A 10,325-nucleotide genomic window follows, 5' to 3' on the forward strand; every position below is an offset into this window, starting at 1 on the left:
CCAAAGTACACCAAGAATATATTCACTTGGTGAAATCGGGCCCAGATGGGGTGGCGGTGTTTCCCACAGTGGCGGTGTTCCCCCCGCTTCCCCTACATATTGATGGCTGGCGAAATAACAAGTCCACCACACTAGCGCCCTCTCTCGGTGACCGGTGTAACTCACTGGCGCCATCTGTCGGTGACCAATATGGCTCACTAGCGCCCTCTCTCGATGACCAGGGGAGCTCACTAGCGTCCTTTCTCGGTGACCCATGCAACTCACTGGCATCCTTTCTCGGTGACTGGTGTAGCTTTCTAGTGCCCTCTATCGGTGATCAGTGAAACTCACTAGCGTCCTCTCTCGGTGACCTATGCAACTCACTGGCGCCCTCTCTCGGTGACCAGTGTATTCACTAGCGTCCTCTCTTGGTGACCCTCAGAAGCACGTGTTTGCTCCACTACGTCAAGGCGCCGCTGCGTCTGTCCAAAGTAGCTCTTTAACGCCATCTTTTGTTGACCTCCAGAAGCACGTGTCTGCTGCACTACTACAAGGCGCCGCCGCGTCTGTCCAATGTATCTCACTAGCGTTCCCTCTCGGTGACCGGTAAACGTCACTAACGCCATCTCTCGTTGATCCGCAGAAGCACGTGTCTGCTGCACTACGACAAGGCGCCGCTGCGACTGTCCAGCGCCCGCTTCCAGTACATGTACGATGACAAAGGAAGAGAGTACATCGACTGCGCCGGGAGCATTTCCGGAGGTGAGCTGACCGGGGGAATTATCGCGCGGGATTTGAATGCTCAGAGGGCGCTTTGGCGTGCCGAGGGACGCAAATTTGATGCTAATGTAGAATTATGATTGGGGTAAGAATTTATTATTCTTACAGGCAACAAGGACAGTACCTTGCAATGTTCATGGCCTTTATTTTGGTAGGATGTTTGAAATAATAAAAATAAATATAAACAGTCTGAAATAGGTACAAGGATAAATGCAAGCTTACATAAGTAATTAACCATCTGTTTGCAAGCATGAACTGCATCTTATCATGTTTATTTTTCGCATTATCGCATTCTTATTGAGTGACAACCTCACAATTTGAACAACCCGTCGATTTCCCATCTGACTCTCTTCCTGTCTCTGCGTTTCCCAGTGGGTCACTGTCACCCTGCCGTGGTGGAGGCCTCCAGGAGTCACATCGGCGCTCTGTTCACGACCTTCTGTGACCTCTCGCTGACCTCTGACCTGGCCAGCTACCCCAAACAGCTGCTGGCGCTCAGTGGGCCGCGGTTTGACGCGGCGCTCTTCACTTCAACGGGGTGAGTTGTGTTAAATATCATACCGTGTAAAAACTATTCACATTTACTGGTGCCCTTGGTTTGCTTTTGTGGGGTGATTTTCTCTATTTTGCTTTCGGGATTGTCAGAAATCATTGCTCTGTCATTGTCACAGGTTACTTTGACAAACCACTCGTGTTTCAATGCTATAGGCTATTGACCAGCCATTTGTGTGTCCCCAATCCGAGGCTATTGACAGCCATGCTCCCTCCAGGTCAGAGGCTAATGTAAATGACCAGCCATTTGTATACCCTGGTTAGAGGCTAACCAGCCATTTGTGTGCCCCCAGGTCGGAGGCTATCGACCTGTCGCTGCAGATCGCCCGCGGCTACACGGGCTGTCACGATGTAGTGGTGGTGGATAACTGCTTTCACGGCTGTCTCAGCACGGTCATCGAGATCTCGCCCCGGGAAATCAAACGGAAACAGCTTAGTGAGTGCAGGGGGAGTTGAGAGGAGTTTATGGAGTTTATTGAGCTCTCGCTCCGGGAAATCAAACGAAAACAACTCAGTGAGTGCAGAGGGAGTTAGGAGGAGTTAATAGAGTTTTTCCTGAGGGAAATCAAACAGAAACATCTCAGTGAGTGTAGAAGGAGTTTATCGATATCGCGCAGGGAAATCCAACGGAAACAAGACAGTGAAAATAGAGGGAGTTAAGAGGAGTTTATCGAGAGCACCTACGTGTAAGAAAGCAGACGTAAACAACTCAGTGAGTGAGGAAGGAATTTGGTAGCACTGCTGCGCATTAGTGTATTCTGGTGGATTTTGTTCCCCATTTGAAATGTGTTCTGGTGAATGCTTTGTCGGCATTTTTGTGTACTACTTCGTATGTTCGTGCACAGCGCCTAAAGTGTTGGTCCATATCTGTCGATCTCTGTGTCCCTATGATGCCCAAAGCGTGGTTCATACTCACTCTGTCTCAACGGCGCCTAAAGCGTGTGATCACATTTCTCGCTCATACTGACTCCACAGCTCATAAAGCGTGGGTTCACATGTTTTCCTCCTTCTGTTTCAGCACCTAAAGCGTGGGTTCACACTATCCCGACCGTATTTTATATCACCGCCTAAAGTGTGGGTTCACATCTCTCGTTATGTGTCTCCACAGCGCCTAAAGCGTGGGTCACATCTCTCGTTATTCGTTAAGCGTCTCCACCGCCCTTAAAGCGTGGTTCACATCTCCCGCTCTCCCTGTGTCTTTACAGCGCCTAAAGCGTGGGTTCACATCATCCCCATGCCGGACATGTACCGAGGACCTCACGCCGGGAAGAAGGACGCAGCTGAACTGTACTTTCAGGACGCCAAGCGGGTCATAGAGGCTGCCATGGCGCGGGGACGGAAGGTGAGAAGAGAGAGAGAGAGAGAGAGAGAGAGAGAGAGAGAGAGAGAGAGAGAGAGAGAGAGAGAGAGAGAGAGAGGGAGGGAGGGAGGGAGGGAGGGAGAGAGAGACTAGAGAGGGAGGGAGGGAGAGAGAGAGAGAGAGAGAGAGAGAGAGAGAGAGAGAGAGAGAGAGAGAGAGAGAGTGAGAGAGTGAGAGAGGAGAGGGAGAGGGAGAGGGAGAGAGAGAGTGAGAGAGAGAGGGAGAGAGAGAGGGGAGAGAGAGAGATACTAGGGAGTGGGAGGAAGAGGGGAAGGGGGAGATTGAAACGTAGGAAAGTCGTTGGTTAGGGACAAAATGGAAAGAGGATAGTGAGAAATGACTGATGTAAATATTTTTAGCGGGATAAGTGATGTGAGTTTGAAACGATATTGATGGCTATGGTTGACATTGGCTTTGATTTTAGTCCCCCAATTCTTTAAAATTGGTACAACTTGGTGTGAGTCAGAAGACGCGGAGATTTTCCGTTGCAGAAAGACGACTTGGTAGCAAATAGGTGTAACCTGTGTCCCTCCAATGTGACGCGACAATGCGAAAGAAGATTGGCATCATTTTGCATTTATGCAATGTTGAAGGATGAACAGTCGACCAACTTAAATTAGGATTGTCCTTTTCGGATTAGTTTTGAATGTGCCTTCTCTGCAGACAATGGTGTGTGATAATAATTTTGACTTTTGAGTTAAATATCATTTTAATAGTTCACTATATCCCGTGCGATTGTAACGCTGGGTGTTACCATATGAACGAAGAGCAATACCATACCCAATCGACTGTGTGGTTTAGTAGGGTTTCGTAGCTCCTTTGAACGCTTTGCTTTGAACTTCTTGAATTTGGTAAATCGGACGTGCTTCAGCTATCCACAGTTTGGCGACCGTATCTTTGTTTCAATACGGAGGGGGGAGTCAATAAATGCCTTCGCAGTGCATTTGTTGACCTTAATAACATAGGGCGACGTCTGTGTAGGGTGCTCGTGCACTGTGGGCCGTTGCACCTTCCGTGACGGAATTGCGTAATGTCAGATAAGCCACACTTCTGTTTCGGGGCGTCTGGGAAGTGACGATTGTGGCGCATCTGGCCCATTCTCAGTGGTTAGAGATAAAACTATTATGTACGATATTTATGTCTTTTGAACGATAGTACTTTGCACAGCAGACTGCAAAGACTGAAAATGCGCCATTTTCGATGACTTCCCTGGAAATGGGGTTTTTGAAATAAGAGAGTGCCAACAAAAAGTATTTGTACATGTTTACCTTCATTGCATTACCATCGTCCATTTAACACTCCTTCGTTGTACACACCATCGTCCATTGTCTGTTTCCTTTTCTTTTATTCTCGCCTCGTGAAGTATTTCTTATTAGCAATAGTTTTGCTGTACCCTAACACAACTACGAGCATTAATAATCAAGCAACAATTTGGAAATATGCCTTGGTGTTTTGTATATTTTGTATTTCGCTTGTGAACCCATTTGTCGTCTGAAATGTGTCCGCTCCCCGCTCTCCGTCGCTTTTTATCGACTCAGATCCTGGATAGCCAATATAGTTTTTTTATAATATGTTCTGCAGCCAGTGTTGTGCTCTGATATTCGTCTGGCTCCCGGTTTTGTGTATCTGCGTCGTCGTGACCTCGGGTCATATCGACATTGAATGCTAATGTAAGATGCATCAAGGGACCTTCCTTTGAGCCGATACGCTTCGTTGAAATCTTACACCGCACGTGTTATATAACATCTTGTTTTGGGGGAGCGGCTGATAGCTATACGAGTATAATGTTTGTATATGAATTATTGAAACACGTACCTTGATGTTTTACCGATGAATCAACAAAAGGGTAACACGACGAGAGCGTCATTGATTTTTGCGATTGATATTCCCACTGCAAACTGCGCAATAGAGTTATTATGCTGTACAAGTGCGACAGCGGCACCATACTCTCGTGGAAAACACTTCCTCCTATTCATTATATGATGCTATTATTAGCCGCCTTATATAACCTGACTGGCTCCGCGTACCCTGGCGTATGTGACCATTGAGCTCTCTTGTCCCCGTACCACTTGAGACGTATTCCGTTATATAAAAGGTCGTCTAGGACACCAGCTGATTATACTGCATTATCCTATACCGGGACAAATGATCAGCATCGGTTATCCGGATGAGTTATAAGGTTCAAATTTGGCAGTCCGGTTATGAAACATGCTCGGTGATTTTATTTATATTTATGTGGGTTTAAATGCTCGATACCTACGTTGCATAAAAGTACAATGATTTTTGATAGATTGATGCCGTAGGTATATTGATATATTTAAGGTTAGATTGGTACTTAAAGTCTAGTTGTTTTAATGATATTTTTACCCTTTAAATTTCCAGTTAAAAGAAAAACATGATTAAATAAAAATAAAAATAGTAATGTTAGCTCCCCATGGCTGAGCATTATGCATTCTTTTACTCAATTTGCGGGTGAATGCGTAAGGTCCTCATTACAACATGTGGTGACCTTCTTGTAAACACATAACAAGCACGTATTTGTTTTAGAAATATACGTTTTTTCAGCTATACACTTTTCCCGACATTTATACGGAGGCTTCCGCAGCTTTGGAGCCTCTGTATTTTTTCAATGACTTTCGCATTCAAAGTATTGGTAGGTATAGGAAAACTGTTCTGTTCTGCTCGTCCAATCATCCCCCAAAGGCTGGCTTTGTGGAATCAACCATGACAAGGCAGCAGGCATTGCTCCGCGTTTGGAACACGTGACTGCTATTGTCACGTGTGACCAATACCACGTGACTGATTCAGTCACGTGTCGCGGGATGTCGACAAAAGTCACGTGGGAGGGCTACACGTGACGTGAAATGATTTGTTTCAATATTATTATTGTTGAAGGGCAGCTGAAAGTCAGAAGGATGCTGATCGTGTGTGAAAAAAAAAAACAGCAAAACAAATCAATCATGTAGGTACCGGCGACAGGGCTAAACTCGATACAAATATATACGGTTGTATATCTGTTTGTTAGTACCTAGGCCTACCTCGGAGAGAGATAAAGTAAGGTATAGTGCTGTTTGGAAATCGGATACTCGGATTTCCCATTTTGTCCAATGCTCAAGCAGAATAAGGTTTTGAACAAAGCCAGCTAGCTATCGTCTGGACGAAGTTGGTGAATTATTTATAACACTCCAGCATTTTCATGTAGTATTCGTCTCCGACATTTATTTGTTAAGCTGTGATGATAATGAGCAATTTTGGACCATAAAAGGGCATTTGAAACAAATTGACGTTTAATTATAGCTTCTAAAATTAGCACCACTCTTTATTTTCTATGTCCAATTTCCGGGCAGCTTTAGGACAATGTCATGCTTTAGACAGATTTGGGACAAAAAGGAGCCAGGATTTTGCACGTTGGGCAGACATTGGACGGCTTTCCTGAAACTGGCAACACTATAATACACATAGAACGATGTTAGAGACGTGATATAAAATATTTTTCTCAATATGTTACTGGTTGATTTTCACGCTATATTTTAGTTTGGAACTTAATCATTTTAAAAGCGCACCACATAAATTTCTTTCATTCTTTTATTTATCCCGATTTTATCAACTGCACACCAGTCATATCCTATCGAGCAACCGTACCTTTGTTGAGAGAAATAACCTTGGAATATTGCCTTAGTCGCACTCTGCGTCTTGTCTTCAACCATTTTCGGGCAGTTACTTTTGCGACATGTTCCAACGTAGCGCAAATATGTACATAGATGTTGTCTCTTTTTAGCGCCCCGAAATGCTGCACATTACTTTCTTTCTTGCCAGTTATTCGCGAAAAGTGTCATACGCTATAAGATAGCAAGTCTTAGAAGTTGGCTATTACCTACATGAGCAGATTCGTTGAAAGCGGTCTGGTTGTTTGGATGCTAGAATTTTATCATAAAACTTGGCGGGCATAGCCACATGTCGGCCTACATCCTTTGGTTAAGGTATGTGATATGATATATTGTTGTTGCGCAGCTTCGCTCTTTTCACTTAAGTTGAATCAATATATTTTTTATTTATCCCTTAAAGGTAAAATAACTGACACTTTGTTACTCTGTGCGCACCCTCTTTGTGAATAACCTTATTTACTTTTCCATGAACACTAACTATGGCCTTTTTCTAATTGCATTTATTAATTGTGAGTCAATATGCTGCGCTGCCTGATCCAAAGAGCTGAAAGTGAGTGCCCAAAAATAGATTTCTTTCATGCAACTCATGAACTCTGGGAAGCATCAGCTTACATACTTATGTAAGCTGATGCTTCCCAGAGTTCATGAATCGTTAATGGTCTTAAGACCATTCACGATTTGTTTACCTTTCCGAAAACACTCACATCGGAACTTTGCATTCCAGTGCAGGGTCCACATTGTCTGGGATCTACTAAATGATCGGGTACCTAGCAGTAGTTCTGTGTTAACTGCAAACTGTACCAGGTTTTCGTGCTTCAGTTCATTCCGACCGTGGGCCTGTCGGCTGCTTTTGCCTTGCTTACATTGTTTACTGGATTGGTGAATCGCTTACTTGGCTTGTTTACTTTGCCTAGCTGTAGCCAACGAAGACTTTCTCAGTGTAATGATAGCAAAGGACAAGGCGATTCATGACAGCCTGCTTACCAGATTGATAGTTCGACCCATTGTCCCCTCGGTCGCGACGTTGCTTTATTTATTTCACTTGTTTATGCCGCTACACAGCTCATGTATGTAACTTTCCTTGAGAGGCTATTTCTGCAAACCTCCTTTCACCTAGTTAGAAGGAGTCGTGTTTTTCATCAACCGTTGCTTCGCCATTCCCTAGTTTCATATTCTGCGTTAATCGCTGCTCTTTCTCCACACCTTATGGTATCTTTTCGATGGTGGTGCATGCTGGCTGGAATTTGTTAACCGTGCCCTGACTTTGTACCGAGCCTGAACCGGCCCTGAACTAACCCTGACCTGACCCTGACCTGACTCTGTCCCTTGCCTTACCCTGGCGGTTGACCTGACTCTGACCTAACCTGAGCCTATTCTCTCACCTGGCTCTGACCCCGACCTTGACCTGAACTGACGATGAATGAAACGGAATGAATGAAACGGAAACTGTTCCGCCCCTGACCTGACTCTGACCTCGATCCTGACCTAACCCTCAGCCTGACCTGTACCTGGCCTTACCCTGACGACTGACCTGGCTCACCTGACCTGATCATGACCTGACGCTGACCTGACCTGCTGCTGCTGTGCTCTCCAGATCGCCTGTTTCCTCAGTGAGCCAGTGATGACCGTGCCGGGTATTGTGATCCCGCCGCCCGGTTGGCTGCGGAAAATACACGAGTAAGTACTTTAAAAATGAGTTTTCATTAGATACGATATCAAATTCCTTGCTAATGTTCATACCACTGCTCAATGAACAGGTCAGCAATGACTTAATGGGAATGTTGTGTAGGGCCCACGAGTGATCGCGTATGGTGTGCTATGCACGTTTGTAGGTATATCCTTATTGTTCTAGTTCGTGCTGATGCCGTGCCTACTTCTATCGTCCAGCTTTTTTGACGTCATACCTACCTTATTCCCAACTCTATTGACGCCATTCCCACTTCAATTGGCACTGCTCCCACCTCTATTGACGCTTTCTCATCTCTGTTAACGCCGTCCACGCCTCTAATGAATATTTCCTCACCTCTATTGGGTCCGCTCCCACCTCTATTGACGCCGTTCCCACCTCTACCCTACCTCTATTGACGCCTTGTCCACCCCTTTTGACGCTTTTTCCACCTCCATTGACGCTTTGCCCACCTCTGTTGACGCCTCGCCCACCCGTATTGACGCTTATTTCACCTCTATTGAGTCTGTTCCCACCTGTATTGACTCCTTTTCACCTCTATTGACGCCCTGCCCACCTCTATTGACGCCGTTCTTACCTCTATCCCACCTCTATTGACGCCTCACCCACCCTTATTGACGCCTTTTCCCCTCTATTGACGTCGTTCCCACCTCTATCTCACCTCTATTGACGCTTATTCCACCTCTTTTGAGTCTGTTCTCACCTCTATTGGCGCCTTGCCCACCTCTATTGACGCCTTGCCCACCTCTATTCGGCAGCTACATGCACAGTCTGGGCGCGCTGGTGATTTCCGATGAGATGTGCACTGCGATGGGGCGGAACGGAAAGTCGTTCTGGGGCTTCCAGGGGGAGAGCGGCGATCCCGACTTCATCTGCTGTGGAAAGCCTATCGGTAAGATAAACACTACTGACGGGGAAATATTACCCAAATAACCGAGAAAAAATGGCATGGGAAGCCTTCTGATCAGGGAAATATTACCGAAATTTAAAAAAAAGAATTGACACACACATCGGCGGGAGAAACTTCATTTATGAGGGAAATATTGCTGAAGTATATCGATGGAATTATGTAATGAGTTGTAATCGTCACGTAACATGTGGAATGTTTTTAATGTCAATATGCAGATTACATGCATTCACACATCGACAATAAGTGAAAAATACCGGCCCGACTGATGTGTGTGGTATGCACCAATTACAATTACAAAATGTATTCGGTGCCATGTGTGAAATTAGTAAGTGCACTGTATGTTAGATGAACGAATAGATGAATCCGAACAGCGCTGCCATAGCGCACTCCGACTCCTGAGAGCGCTGCGACCTTTGGCTGAGATGTGATGCAAGCTGTATTGACTGTCGTTGCTAGGCAACGGCTACCCGATGGCGGCGGCTCTGACGCGGAAGGATCTTCTAAAATCCATCAACCAGCCCAGCCTATGGGAACAGGTGAGTGCCTCTCCGAAGAGAAAATAATGAATTGTTTCCTGTTAGTAGTTTATTGTGTTTTAGTGGCTAATGGAGTGTGTTTTCCCAATGGCTGTAACCCATGGATAGGACCATAGATAACATGAGTAACATGATAACACAGTGGCGGCGAACACCTCCAATTAAGGGGGGGGCACTGCCGACTTTTGGTCCCATTCTTTCCATGCAACGCCCATAGGGCTAATGTTAAAATGCCAAAATCAAAGGGGACACGGTGCCCCCGTTCCGCCGCCTATGTGATAACATAATTCATGTTATCTATGATAGGACACATGAGCCCGACGCCATTTCATGTCCCTGACCCTGTCCCTGCATATACCCTTTCTTCTTCGTCTCTCCTCATACAAGCTTTACGGAACACTCCCGTCGCACTTCAGTATATCTCACTTTCCCAATACATTCCCTACAGTCCTCTTCGCTAGTTCCTCTCTTTGTCTCTATTGTATTGTGTTGGAGACGGGTTCAATAGAACTCCATACACTGTCTCCAATAAACTGCCTCCAATACACTGTCCGGTCTCCTCCACATCTCTCTCTCTCTCTCTCTCTCTCTCTCTCTCTCTCTCTCTCGCTCTCTCTCTCTCTCTCTCTCTCTCTCTCTCTCCCTCTCTCTCTCTCTCTCCTCCTCTCTCCCTCCCTCTCCCTCTCTCCTCCCTTCCCATCCTCCCCTCTCTTCTCCTCCCCCTCCCCTCCCTCCCTCTCTTCCCCCACGCTCCCCGTCCCCCCCATCTATCATACGTTCCGATATGGCACTCCCTGTCCCATTGACAGGACGCTCGTGAGAGCTTCAGTCATGTACCCCTGACCTCTCCTTCGTT

General features: G+C 46.0%; 1 protein-coding gene across 1 annotated transcript; it reads left to right on the forward strand.

Annotated features, from left to right (window-relative positions):
- Positions 1-552: 552 nt before the first annotated feature.
- Positions 553-9,469, forward strand: LOC122377149 (ethanolamine-phosphate phospho-lyase-like; the record flags this gene model as incomplete). Its single annotated transcript, XM_043357106.1, has 8 exons — positions 553-578; positions 623-741; positions 1,132-1,297; positions 1,605-1,747; positions 2,517-2,653; positions 7,931-8,013; positions 8,782-8,915; positions 9,390-9,469. Coding segments are annotated over exons 1-8 (888 nt in total), but the record flags the coding sequence as incomplete, so codon positions are not given.
- Positions 9,470-10,325: the final 856 nt, after the last annotated feature.

The sequence above is a fragment of the Amphibalanus amphitrite genome, unplaced genomic scaffold (assembly GCF_019059575.1).
Source record: "Amphibalanus amphitrite isolate SeventyFive unplaced genomic scaffold, NRLGWU_Aamphi_draft 002556F_arrow, whole genome shotgun sequence".
In the NCBI taxonomy this organism is placed as follows: Eukaryota; Metazoa; Arthropoda; class Thecostraca; order Balanomorpha; family Balanidae; genus Amphibalanus; species Amphibalanus amphitrite.